Source organism: Equus przewalskii, chromosome 23, assembly GCF_037783145.1.
Source record: "Equus przewalskii isolate Varuska chromosome 23, EquPr2, whole genome shotgun sequence".
NCBI lineage: Eukaryota > Metazoa > Chordata > Mammalia > Perissodactyla > Equidae > Equus > Equus przewalskii.
Genome location: NC_091853.1, coordinates 1,772,796 through 1,785,750, shown reverse-complemented (window position 1 = coordinate 1,785,750; position 12,955 = coordinate 1,772,796). Strand labels below are relative to the sequence as shown.

The following is a 12,955-nucleotide window of genomic DNA, read 5'->3' as shown; positions in this document are numbered from 1 at the left end:
GAGGGATCTGGTGCCTGCCATGTGGGTGGTTCCGTGTGTGCAGAGAGGTGGTTCAGCCCAGCCACTAGTGTAGGGTCAAACAGGGCTGGAAGGGCTGCACCACGGGCCCCGCGACACACCAGCCTCACTCACCAAGAAAGTCCCCTGTCCTCGTCCCTGAAGGCCCCAGGCAGACCTCCACTCACTCCGTAATTAAAGTCCCTCGCAGGAAGGAAAGGTTAGGACGAGGAGCCCCAGGCCCCCTTCAACCCTGTGATTCCAATCAGTGAACACTTCAGAGCTCTGAACAACGCCCCTCCGGAGAGAGAGCGGCTCAGGGGCAGACGTACAGCCCTCACAGGCAACGCGCAGGGGTCCAAGCATCCCGCCTTGAATGCTGAGTTGGGCTTAGGTTTCCCCACTTTCCAGACCATTCCCTGGTCCAGGATGGCTTACATATCCACCAAAACAAGATGAAAGGTAAAAGGTCAACTCTCTGTGCCTTCTACAGAAGAAAGGGTCACGACCTGCAGGGACGTTCCTTAAGAACAAAGCAAAGGGTACTGGTGGTGAGGCGTTTGGTTCTTTGCTGTTGACCATTCCCTCCTGGAATGCTGGGAATGGATTCCCACCCCTTCCCTGTACACACCCCTGCATTCACACCTTCATCTCTCTGCCTCTCTCTCTCCCGCCCATCCCCACTGGATTTCCTTCTCTATCTGACAAACATGATTTCTTTAATCCTGAAAATTAATATTAACTCTGAACTTTCCTGTTGGCAAATCCAGCATTAATCAGAGCCAGGTACTGATTTTGAAGTCGGGGTGAGCTTAAGTTAGAGACTCTTTCACAAAAAAGGCAGGCAGACGGCGGGAAGACAGTTTCCTAAACTCTTCCCCTATGCAAAGCCCATTTTGCCAACACGGTTGCTACCCAGTGTCAGCCTCCTGCTCAGACAGATGTCACTCACGCGCCACTGCCCTTCTGCATATTTCCAAGAGCAGGGAGATTTAATAGTTTAAACAAGCCACCACCTTCATCAACCACTACTTACTGAGACTGTGCTCTGCGGCTGGCACTTTGCTGGGGGCAAGTGACACAAAGACAAGGCGCCAATGTCTTGGTGACCTCTAAGCCATTGGCATTCTGTGACGATGCTCCTCAGCCAGCAGGCAGGAGTGACATTTCTAGAGGACAATTAATACCCATCCTTCCTGGGATGCTGATGGCACTCGCTTCCCCACTTGGCTCAGCATCCAAGCAATCTGAAAACTTAACACGACCTGGAAAGGTGATCCTAAGAGGTGTCATGGGCCCAGACAAACGGTCAGAGCTGTCGGATGGGAGGGGACGATAATAACATTCACGTTGCATCCAACATTCATATTGCATTTTGCCAGGCACTGTTCTGAGCCCTTCACATACACTAATTCATTTAATTCTCACACTAACACGATGCAGTAGGTAATGTTATTATCTCCATTTTTTAAAACAAAGAAGTGGAACACAGATGCCCAGGGTCACACAGAGACTAAGTGGCAGAGTCAGGATTCAAACCCGGGTCTTCTGGTTCCAGCCCATCTTCTTAATCGCTTCATGGTACTGCCTTTTAAAAGTCAGATTTCTGACCCTTACTTTTCAAAAGATAAAACAAACCAAGCCCAGCACAGAATTGGTCCTTCAACCTACAGGAAGGTGCTTGGTGAGCCTGGCGCGCTGTGTCCCCACCTGCCAGCCCTCATTTGCACATCAGAACATTTCTCAGCTGCCCCCATCCAGCCACAGGTCCACAATTAGCTAAAGATTAACAATGACAAACAGAGACTCCCTCTGCAGCCCCTTGATTCCAGCTCTGTTCCTCTCTGGTGTTCAGACATCCCTGGTTGGTATTAAACCAACTATATGGGGACCATGGAAGCCCATGAAAACGAAGAGACTTCACTAAGTCACACGCAAAGTTAGACAAACTGTCCATGTACCTGGGTCTTCCCACCACCAGACACTATAAACTAATCAAAGGAAATAAATTCTTATGTGAAGAGAGCATAAATTCATTTAACCATGGAGTATCACACATACGCACATACAAACACACACAAATACACCATTATCACCAAACCAAAAAACAAATCATAAAAACTCTGTGCAAAAAGTTCAACAATTGAGGGGCCGGCGCAGTGGCAGAGCAATTAAGCTCGGGCGCCCCGCTTCAGCGGCCCGGGGTTTGCCGATTTGGATCCCAGGCGCGGACCTACGCACTGCTCATCAAGCCATGCTGAGGCACGCGTCCCATGTATAAAAAATAGAGGAAGATGGGCACGGATGTCAGCTCACGGCCAATCTTCCTCAATAAAAAAAAAAAAGTTCAACAACTGATACAGCCCCTAAACGTCTTAATACAAACTAGAATTCCAATGAAGTGAATTTCCTGGGATTCCAGCACAGTAAAACCCATTACAGCGAGGATCCTGCCTCTCTCCGTGTGTATAGGGTTGGTGGATGCAGTAAAGTAGCCCAGGACCCTGGAGAGGGCAAAGCTGCCAACACGTCCATGGGCAAGTTGTATTAGATTCTACTGTGAGGTCAGGGGCATTTACCATGTAACAGCAGCGTTCCACCCACAACACATATACGTCTATAACTTTTGCTCTTTCCTCCCTAATTAGCACCTGGACTGTGAGTTCTGGTGTTGGAGGAAGCGGCACACACTTTCCCCTCCAATCTTCCCTTTCCACTTGATCCTGGCTTAGAGTCTGAGCTCTCCTTCGGTACAGCCAGCTGCAGCAGAGGCACACTGCCCAGCCTGGGCTGTGGACCGCAGAGAGAGGCCAGGTAGGGTTTTCCTGATGTGGAAGAAGCTGCTGCTGTCCAGGACCGTAGTCAGATGGGAGCATGGGGCTGCGGTCACAGGGGAAGGGCTTTTGCTGAAAGATGCAAACCACAACCCATTCCCAGAGACACTTGTCAGAGGCTGTGCCACTGTCTGTGCTTTGTGCTTCAGATATTTAAAATATCTGTCTAAACACATAAACACATGGGGATGGATATCCTCTGCCAAACATGGCAGGAGCAAATATGGGGGTGGGGGTGAGGATACCCATTAAAGGAATACACACACCTAACTGGAGGAAGAGAAAAATAATGAACCCCCAAGAAGACTGCAAATTTGCCCAGAAAATTTACACACTGGGTGCTCAGTGTTTTGCAGCCAGGCTTTGAGAGGAGCCTGGCTCAGGAGGAGGCTGGAGGGGCCTGAGAGGTCTGGGGAAGAAGGGACCTGGTGCAAGTTGGGTAATTTCAGAGCATGATGACTGACTGGTGCAGTAACCTAGGAGGAGGGACAGGAGGACGCGGCAGGGCACAGCCAAACGTTAGAGCAGAGTCCAAAGGTTTGAGGGGCCAGAGGCCGAAGGCAGGAGGGCACAGGTCCAGGGTGACCTCCTGCTCTCTTCAACCTCACAGCCATTTCCATCCAAAGCCTAACCAGGTCTCCTCCCAGTCCCAAGAGGTCGCCCTGGAGGAGGGGTGTACCATAAGTGGACATGGACCACGGGCCTGCACCACAAACAAGCCATTTTTTGTCATGGGTCAAATGCCCATCTCAACACCAGTCTCATAACCCACTCTCAAGAACCTACAACAAAAGCAAGAGGGTGCATGGGGGACAACGGAATGACCTTGCCCTGCTGCCGTCAAGCCCAATCTGCACGCATGCACGTGTATGTGTGTGTACCTGTGTGTCTGGGGAGGGGGGAGGCACGCACCTGTCAGGGGAAGAGGTATTTGTTAACACCGCATGACCATACCCAGGCAGTAGGCAGTCACTAGAGGATACTGGGCAGGGGAATAAGGAGCGGAGTGCCTCCAGGGCTTATCTCGCTTCGTTAAAGCTGAAGTTCCCCTGGAGCCAGAGACGGCAACGCCCCCGCTGCCGGTGCCCCAGCCCCTCGCAATTCCTCGCCGGTGGACTGCGGTCCTCCCGCGCGCCCCGCCCCTCCCCTGCCCGGCCCGCATACTCACTAGCGCAGCGCAGCGCCTGCCGCAGCACCTCTCGTCCGCACAGGTCACACCAGCCCCGGCCGCTCCGCAGCGCCAATTCGGCGAAGCAGTGCCCCTCGCCTCGCTCCGCCGGGACGCGGGGATCCTGCGGCTGCTCGAAGATGCTCCGCACGTCGCGGGGCCGGGGCGCTCCCGGCCGCCGCCGCAGTCTCTGCTGCAGACGAGGCCGGAGAGGGCGAGCGGGTCGGGAGGCCCGGGGTTGGGGCTCCAGGTCCCCCCGGGCAGCCCTCGGGGCGCCGCGCCCCTCGTGCGCCCCGGGCGCAGTGGAGAGGGGCGCGGGGGCGCAGCGGCGCGAGGACCGGCCTGGGGGCGGCGGCGGTGGCTCGAGGCCGCTCAGGCTCTGCAGATAGCGCGGCGGCTCTGGGTCCAAGAGTAGCCGGTACGGACGCTGCCCGATGGCCGGGGACGCCATGACCGTGCCCGGCTGGCGGCGGCGGCTCCCGGCGGTGGCGCTCCTCCCGAGTCAGCCTCGAGAGAAGGGCGGCCCCGCCGAGCGCGCCTTTAAAGGGGCCGCAGCCTGCAGGGCGGGGCGGGGGCGGGGAGACTTCGGAGAGGCAGGAAGGACGACCCGAGGGAACCACCCCACCGCGCGCGCGCGGGGTGGGGGGTGGTGGTGGCTGAGCGAGTGTAGATTTAGGGGCGTCTTCAGAAAGCGCCTGGACAACTGGGACAGCTGAAGGATTTCGTATGGGAAGGCTCTACAGTACAGCTCAGAAGAGGCATTTCTGTAGGGGCCGTCTGCCCTCAGCCCTGCCTCTTTCCCTTTTCCATCACTTCCCCCACCCCAGATCCCCCCGCCACCCGCACCCCGAGACGCGCAGCGGAGGGATCAGGCCGGAAGAAAGGGCTCAGCTGAGGATGGGGTCTGAGGAGAAGCCCACGGGCTGGGTGTCCTGCCGTCACCCTCCGGGGTTCACGCGACCAAGGGGATGTGCTCCTTTGCTCTTCCTCCCTCCCCCGCGGCGCCCGCAGCCCCCGGCGAGCCGAGCGTGGGTCGCAAACCGGGTTGCGCTGGCGCTCCCGCAGCGGCGCCGCGTCCCATGACGAGGAGGGACGCGAGCACCGGGGGCGCTGCGGCCGCCCCGGAGGAGCCGCCTCCGCGGCGGGCGAGGCTGTCCGCGTGTGACTTTCACTCTCGCTGGATTTCCCCTCTCGGCAGCCCTGCCCGGTAGGATATTCCTTTCTCAGAAGACCGGGATTGTGAAGTGATCCTGGGTCCTGGATTGTGAGAACCCTCCAGCCCCATGGATTGGGAGAGCTTTTCCAACTAAGCCAAACCCTCCTCTCCCCATAGCTGCCCCAGTGATTCCTGTGGAAACACCAGTCCCCCCAAAGCCCTACTTTGCATCTACTGTAAACAGTTCACCTGTGGGATCCAAAGAGAGATCCCTTCTCTACCAGCACCAGAGCGGGCTTCGTGAACCCCCTCCCCCTAGTTTAATGCTCTGCTGTGACCGTCTTGGAAGTCTCAATATTTTGGAACACAGGGCACGGCATTGTCTTTTTGCGCTTGGTCCCGCAAATTATGTAGCCTGACCCGCACGGTTGCCCACGGAGACAGCCCCGTACCATGGTGGGAAACAGGCGCCGCCGGGACTCCCGGGTCTTTGTACCTGGTGTCCTTACAGACCAGCCGGATGACCCGGGCCCCCTCTAACCTGTAGAGTTCTCTTAACTATAAATTGGCCTAGGAGTGAGGAGACTGATAAGTCCTTTCCCAGTCCTCTCCAGTTCCACCGCTCTGACTCAGTGATCACTGCCTGTCCTCTTAAAACTTGGGGTTCTAGCAGAGGTCGCTGGCAACCAACTTTGGAAATAGTCTTAATTCCTCCAGACCTCAGAGACGCTCCCTTCTCTTCCCAGGACAGAGGTGGGTCTCCCCCTAGTGTCTGCAAGGGGAATCTTCACTGTTGCTTTTTGTTTTCCCCTTGGGTAATTTTTAGGTAATTCCTAACATTTCTAGAGTCTAGTGGCCTGGGAATTCCCAGCCTGCCTTGGTCCATGGCTTCTCCCTCCTGGCAGGGATCATCCTAGAAGCCTCTGCCCCCGTGTTTGTAGCAGAGGACATGTTGCGGGGTCCCAGGGTCTCAGCAGAGGCTGGAGCTTCTCAGCTCATGAGGTGGTTTCTGGGCGGAGGGGAGCAATGACCACGGCAGCCAACCCCACAGTGCAACAAGCAGAAGGACCTGGGATGGGGGAGTGTGAGCCGGGAGCCAGCCCCCTGCTCCTCCTCCACCCTTCTTCTCCCGTCTGAACCTTTCTCTCTGGCAGTGGTTTTCAAACTTTGGCGGGCCCCACGACCACCTGGAGGGCTCAGCCAATCACAGATTAGCAGGCTCCACCCCCAGGGTTTCTGAGTCGGTGTATCTGGGGCTGGGGTTTGCAATTTTGCATTTTTAACAAGTTCCCAGGCGTTGTTGATGCTGCTGGTCCGAGGTCGCCACTGCTCTAGATCTCAGGTGATGATAAGAGACTGGGCTTCCCTGTTCTTTCCCCAGGGAGCAGGTGAAGTTCAGTAGGACGTGACTGAGGAAAACCGAGGGCCAGAGGACTGTTCCTGGATGGTTTCTGCTGAATGTTTAAAAAGGAAAGTACAGTTTGCTTTGTGGTCTCTTGCTCCCATCTCTTCCATTTTTTTCTGCAAGCTGTTCTCTGGGTGCTGTTGCAGAACCTGCATTGCACAGAAATATTTGCTTGTATCCACCCTCTGCTGTCCACCCCTCTCCACAGGCTGGAGACTCATCTGGAGATCACTCCCTCCTGGGAGAGCATTGGGCTGGGTGAGGTCCAGGGCGTGGACCCATCTTGAGCGCTGAGTGACAGCCTCATGTGGCAAGAAGGAGAGGGGACCTGGCAAAGAGTTCATCACTGGGAGGCCAGTTTTAAAGTGCTATTGGTGAAATAATTGCCAACAATCACGTCTCTGTCCTCCACCCTCCCACCTCCAAGCATGAATATGGGCCGCCCAGCCCAGATTCCCAGGATGGAGAGGCTCATGGGATGAGTGTCTCCTCTGGCCCTGGGAAACTGGGGACTATCTGGAATAGTCAGGCATAAACCCCTGCCCAGGTCCTGAGCTGTACAGAAAACGCTCTGGTGTTTGTTTTCCTGCTGTAGCTCTGATCTGGAGGGTGGTGGTAGCTGCTCCCAGCACTGAATGGGGGAGGAGATGGGGCAGGGCCAGAGCCCTACATTTGGCTTCTGGGCTGGGAACAGAGATGAAAATGGAGATAACATAACTTCATGTAACCAATCCCAAAAAACTGTATCAAGTTTATCTGAAGGTTCATCTCCCTGAGCCAAGAAATTGAGGTCAGGGGAAGTAGTTGCCTCCCCTGAACCCCAAATGGAGGCTCCCTGTCTGGGGCCTGCCTTCTCTGGTGCCATCTCTCCCAGCCCAGTCCCCTTCTTCCCTGAAACAGCCTCCCCTCCCACAATACACACACACACACACACACACACACACACACACACATGCGCACGCGCGCGCATTGTATTCCTCTTTCTGAACCAGGAAAAGAAGTACTGAATAAACTCTAGTCTCATTGTAGGGTCAGGACGATATCTGAGATAGTGCCTGATGCTGAAACTTCAGAGCTGTTAAGATGGGTCTTTGGTCTCGCAAGCTACAAGGGCGAGAGCCCAGCATGTGCTGAGACACCTCCCTGGGAGCTTTCCCCCGTGTTAGCAGGTCCTCTGGGCTCAGAGTGTGGACTTTTTTCTGTCTGTGACTCACTCCCAGAAGAGTGGGTGTGCTGTTTTTATTTTCGACTAAGGGGAAGAATTATGACAGTGTGTTGGAGTATGTGGTCAGCGTGTGAGGTCACTGCAGAGGTGGTCCCAGAGGGTGTTGGTTCCCTCACTGGGCGAGTTGTTTCAAGGCTGTCCCCAAACCCCACTAAGCTTCCCAGCCGGAAGGGAAAGGGAAGGACGGAATGGGGCCTGACTTTCTGGAGGGGAAGTTTGTGGTTTTGTTTGGCTTTGAGGGATTTGAAGTCGCCTGAAATCCCCAAAGCGTTTAGGGACCTCCCAGCGACTCTGACAGCACAACTGTGTGCGCTGGACCCGCCCGGACAGGTCAGGATACGCTGCGGTCGTAAATAACCCCCAGGTCTCAGGGCCTTTAAACCAAGTTTCTCACTCCCATTATGCCCTGGGCCAGTTGGCAGGGAGACTCTTATCAAAGCCACTCGGGGACCAGGCTGATGGAACAGCCAGCACATCTAATGGTGCCAGTCACCACGCCAGACCCAGAGAGCCTAGGGGATCCCACATCAGCGTTTAAAAGATCCAGTCACTTCCGCTCACAGCTCCTTGGCCAGAACTGGTTATACAGCCCACCCTAACAAGGAGAAACCAGCCCTGGGGGTCTAGTGGTTAAGATTTCACGCTCTCACCACCGCAGCCCAGGTTTGTTTCCAGGTGAGGGAACCACACCACCCATCTGTCGGTTGTCATACTTTGGTGGCTGTGTGTTGCTATGATGCTGAAAGCTCTGCCACTGGCATTTCACATTCCAGCAGGGTCCCCCATGGTGGACGGGTTTCAGTGGAGCTTCCAGACTCAGACAGACTAGGAGAAGGAGCTGGCCACCCACTGCCGAAAAAATTGGCCATGAAAACCCTATGAATGGCAGCAGAGCGTTGTCTCATGGAGCGCCGGCAGGTGAGAGGATGGCGCAGAAAGCCCAGGCAGGGTTGCGCTCTGCTGTCCACAGGGATTAAGAGTCGACTTGTCAGCACTAACAACAACAACACAAGGGGGACAAGAAGCGCCGTCCTTTCATGCGCTCAGAGTGGGAAAGAACTGGAAATCTTTGGCAAACAGCACTGATGACCACTGCATCTTCAAGGGCATAAAGCAGTTATTCATTTAACAGTAATTATCTAATATTCACCAGATGCCAGGTGCTGTTCCAGGCACTAACGGTACGACAATAGAGTGGACATGTCCCTAAGCTTCCATTGTAGTGGGAGAGCCAGATAATAAACATACAAACACAGGTGTGATAGGACATCAGGTCGTGAGCACTATGATGAAAGATAAAGCACTTTACGGGGCTGGAACGTGACGGGGGCCACCGTGTCAGGTTGGGCCGTCAGGAAGACCTTCCCAAGCAGCAGCCATTTAAACACAGACCTGAATGGAGTGAGCCCTTGTCTGTCTGAGCGAAGGTGGTCCAGAGTGAGCAGGCTCAATACCCCCAAACCTTCCCAAACCTCGTGACCATGAGTTTGTTCCAAATGTGTATTCCCAGCCCCACCTCCAGAGACTGCTTCAGTACGTCTGGAAACTGGCCTGCATCTGATAAGAGCATTTGATTAATGTGACTCACAGGCCACACTTTGAAAATGGGACCAAGGCAACGGGTGGTTAAGATTATGTGACCCATGCATGGGTTGTAGAGGAAAACGCTCCTGCCTTCTTCAGTGCAGGGTCACAGCTCTCTGCTCTGCCCTCTGCTTGCTTCCCTCCCTGGGCAGCCTGTTGCATACAGAGCTCGGCTCCCCAGGAAGTGAGTGTTGCTTGCAGCGTGTGATGGAGGTAATACCTCACATGGCTGGACTGCGAGCAGGGACCGTGACAAAACATTGTCAGGGAATTAAAGTGTTTGTGAAAGTCCTTTGTAAAATGCTGTATGTTGTACATATTTACTCAAGAAATAGGCATCAAATGCCCACTATGTGGTGGGCAGGCACTCTTGGCTTGAATGACTTCATCTTCATGGCAACTCTGGAATGACTGGCATCCCTGCTTTACAGATGAGAACCCTGAGGCTCAGAGAAGTCATGTGACTGGCTCAAAAAGGTGTCACAGTCTGGACTCAACTCCATGATTTTGCTTTTGCACTGCCCAGCTGGGGTGGTAAAAAGAGCAGTGTTTAAAAACTCTGACCTCTCTTTATAGGTACAGTTTAAAGAATCAGCAAAATCTTTCCCCATTTTTCTCTCCCTACCGAAAATCCTATTCAACTTTCAAGTCTAGTCCAAATGCCAGGTCCTCCATAGAGCCTGCCGCAGTCACACCTAATTCATTGCTATCTCTCCTGGGCTCCCATATTGAGCCGCTTGTGTCGCCAGCATTCAAGTTGTCCGAACATGAGTCACAGTTAGGTTTTTACATTTTTGCCTTCCTCACTTGGGTCTTGTTGGTCTTTCTCATCACACCATGCAGGGCACATGGGAGGTGCTCATTAAATGTTGAATGAAATGAACTCGGCTCTAGGCTCCCACCTGCACCTAATCCAGGACTCACCTCTTAACATCACTTCTAGCCAGGGCCCCTGCACCCAGGGAGGGAGAGATGAAGGAATTCTCTGGTCTAGGGAGAACAGGAGGTGCTAGAGACCTGTGGGGCTGGGAGAAGAGGAGGTGGTGTAGGAACTGCCATTAAGACGCATGTACAGCCCCCAAAGTTGCTGGGCACGGGGGCGAGTTTCCTGCCTCCAGGTGCTGGTGACAGGCCAGGGCTGAGGACTGGCAGGGCACCATCCCCACTCATAGGGGGATGGGCTCTCTGTGTCACCAAACTCCAGTGCTCCCATGGAGAGCATCTAGTCCTTGAGAGAGCTTGGGGACAAGAAGGGCAAACCAGGCTGGGGCTGTGAGCAGGGCCATGAGGGCTCCTGGGAAGATGTCGCCATGGAGGGCAGGGGTGGGTGGCACCTCCTCCATCTGCGTCTCAGTTATGGAATTTTCCCATCCCGAGTCATTCTGCCAGGCTTATGATAAGACTGGTGTGTGTGTGTGTTTCTTCCTTCTGTGTTGGAAAAACTCAGATATTCCAGGCAGATTTGTCAGCAGCTTTTTCCCCTCAGTCAGAGGGGAGGCTCCAAGTCACAGCCACTTACATTCCAGCACTAAGCCAGCTCTGGGCCCATCGCTTTGGCAGGCGGCCACGGACTGGGGTTGTGACAGCCCAGTGCAAACACAGCGGCCTGGTGACCCCATAGGCTACCTGCTCCCATCCAGCAGCACACGTGCGCACACGCACCTGTCTCTCCTCTGAGTCTCTGTCTTGTTCCTCTCATTTCTGCTCCCTCTCCCCACTCATTCTTTCTCCCTTTCCCCCTCCATCTGTCTCTATCTCTCCCTTCCTCTCCATCTTCCCCTCCTTCCCTCCCACCCTCTCTCCTTTCCTCATTTCCATCTCTTATCTCCCCCTACTTCCTCTCTCCCCCCCCCCCCCCGCCCCACTTCCTGTGAAGGGTGCAGAGAAAGGACCCAGCTGCTTCAAGGGGCTCCTGTAATTCCGAACTTCCGAGGGAAATAAACAAGCCACTTCAGGTCATCCTGGCCCATTCCTTACCACCTCCCGTTGGGGATGCCTGATTAAGGCTCTTTTGTGAGATGAAGGTAGAAGAAGCCAGGAATTCCACCCTCTACGAAACCAGTGAAGCAGTTTTGGAAGTGAAATCCAAATGACCAGTTGCTGCGATCCTTTCAGGCTTCCTCTGCTGAGTGAGGCAACCGCATGCAAGCAAATGGTGGGTCCCGTGGGAGGATGGCCAGCCCATTGTGGAGACAGACCCTGTCCCTTAGACTGGCTCCCCTGGCCTCGGTTGTCAGGGGGTGGTGCCAAGTCCAGTGTACCAATCACTGCCGATTGGCCTGTGCTGGGCCATTCACATGTCCCCTGCGGGACATCTGCAAACTCTGCCTGTGTTCTCAAACTTTAGCTTGTGCAAGAATCACCAGGGAAGCTCATCAACAATGCAGGCTCCTGGGCCACACCCTTACTGATGGAATCAGGAGGTTCCAGAATCTGTGTCTTGAACCAGGACACCAGCCTACAGAAAGGAAGCTGCGTAGATTCTGAGAGAGACCCAGCAACTACAGCCCTGCATCCCCAGGGCACTGAGAGACACCAGGCCCTTGGAGCTGCTGCACTTCCTGCCCCGGGACCCACACCTGCACCTGCATCCTTCCGGTTAGGTCCCCTTTAACTGAGCCAGTCTGTTTTAAGAGGACGCTCACCATGAAGCTGATGCCGCGTGGCCTCTTCCCAGACGTGTGATTGATCTGAGGCACCGCCTGAGCCTGTCTGAGACAGGAGCTTCTGCTCTTCTGCCCACCCCGCACAGGGCCGCATGGCCACGGGAGGCAGGAGTGGGAACATGTGCAGAGAGCCAACATCACATTTCAGGCACTTTATGACAATGTCTAATCTCCTCCTCCTAACTTTGAAAGATATCGTCTCCATTTACAGATGAGGAAACTGAGGCACAGTGGTTCAATCTACCCTCCACACAGGCACTAAAGAGTCCTATCTTTAAAATAACAGTTGGGCGACAACTAGGAGAACCCACAACTAAAAAAACCACACAACTATGTGCCTGGGGGATTTGGGGAAAAAAAGCAGAAAAAATAAAATAAAATAAAATAAATAAAAAATAAAATAAAATACCAGTTGGACTTGACCTCCACCTGCTTCTACGGTTCCCTGAGGTAAAGCCCACGTTGTTTGTGTGGCCTACAAGGACCTCTCGGGTCTGGCTCCTCCCCTTCCTCAACACCGACTTCCGCTTCCACTTCTTCCCCAGTGACACAAATACTTGTAGTTCCTTCCGTGCCTGGGCTCACACCAGTGCTACCGCCAGGGATGCCTTCCATGCCTTCTCTGCTAGGTGACTGCTCACCTGCAAGACCCCACTCTTGAGTCACCTGACACCCTCCCCTGTGATGACAGTGACCCAATAGTGCACTGGAGCTGTGCATTCCTGTCACAGCGCTCTCTCTGTGACACCGAAATGCCTTCCTCCATCGAGGTGAGCTCCTTCGGGGGCAGGCGAGGCGTCGTAGTTGCCTGTGTAGTCCTGGCACCTAGCACGGGGCCTGGCACACTGCAGGGACTCAGTTCACGTCCGAGGAACGGAGCGGGCTCTTCGTTTCCAGCGTTATGTCAGGGATCACCACAG

The 12,955-nt window shown here is 54.5% G+C and overlaps 1 protein-coding gene across 1 annotated transcript in view; it reads right to left on the bottom strand.

Annotated features, from left to right (window-relative positions):
- RASSF5 (Ras association domain family member 5) overlaps positions 1-5,161 on the bottom strand; it is a 67,481-nt gene extending 62,320 nt beyond the window's left edge. Inside the window, exon 1 of the mRNA XM_070591148.1 lies at positions 4,000-5,161. Within this exon, the coding sequence (XP_070447249.1) occupies positions 4,000-4,450 (451 nt within the window). The 5' untranslated portion in view covers positions 4,451-5,161. The remainder of the gene's footprint in view (positions 1-3,999) is intronic.
- Between the last annotated feature and the right edge of the window lie 7,794 nt (positions 5,162-12,955).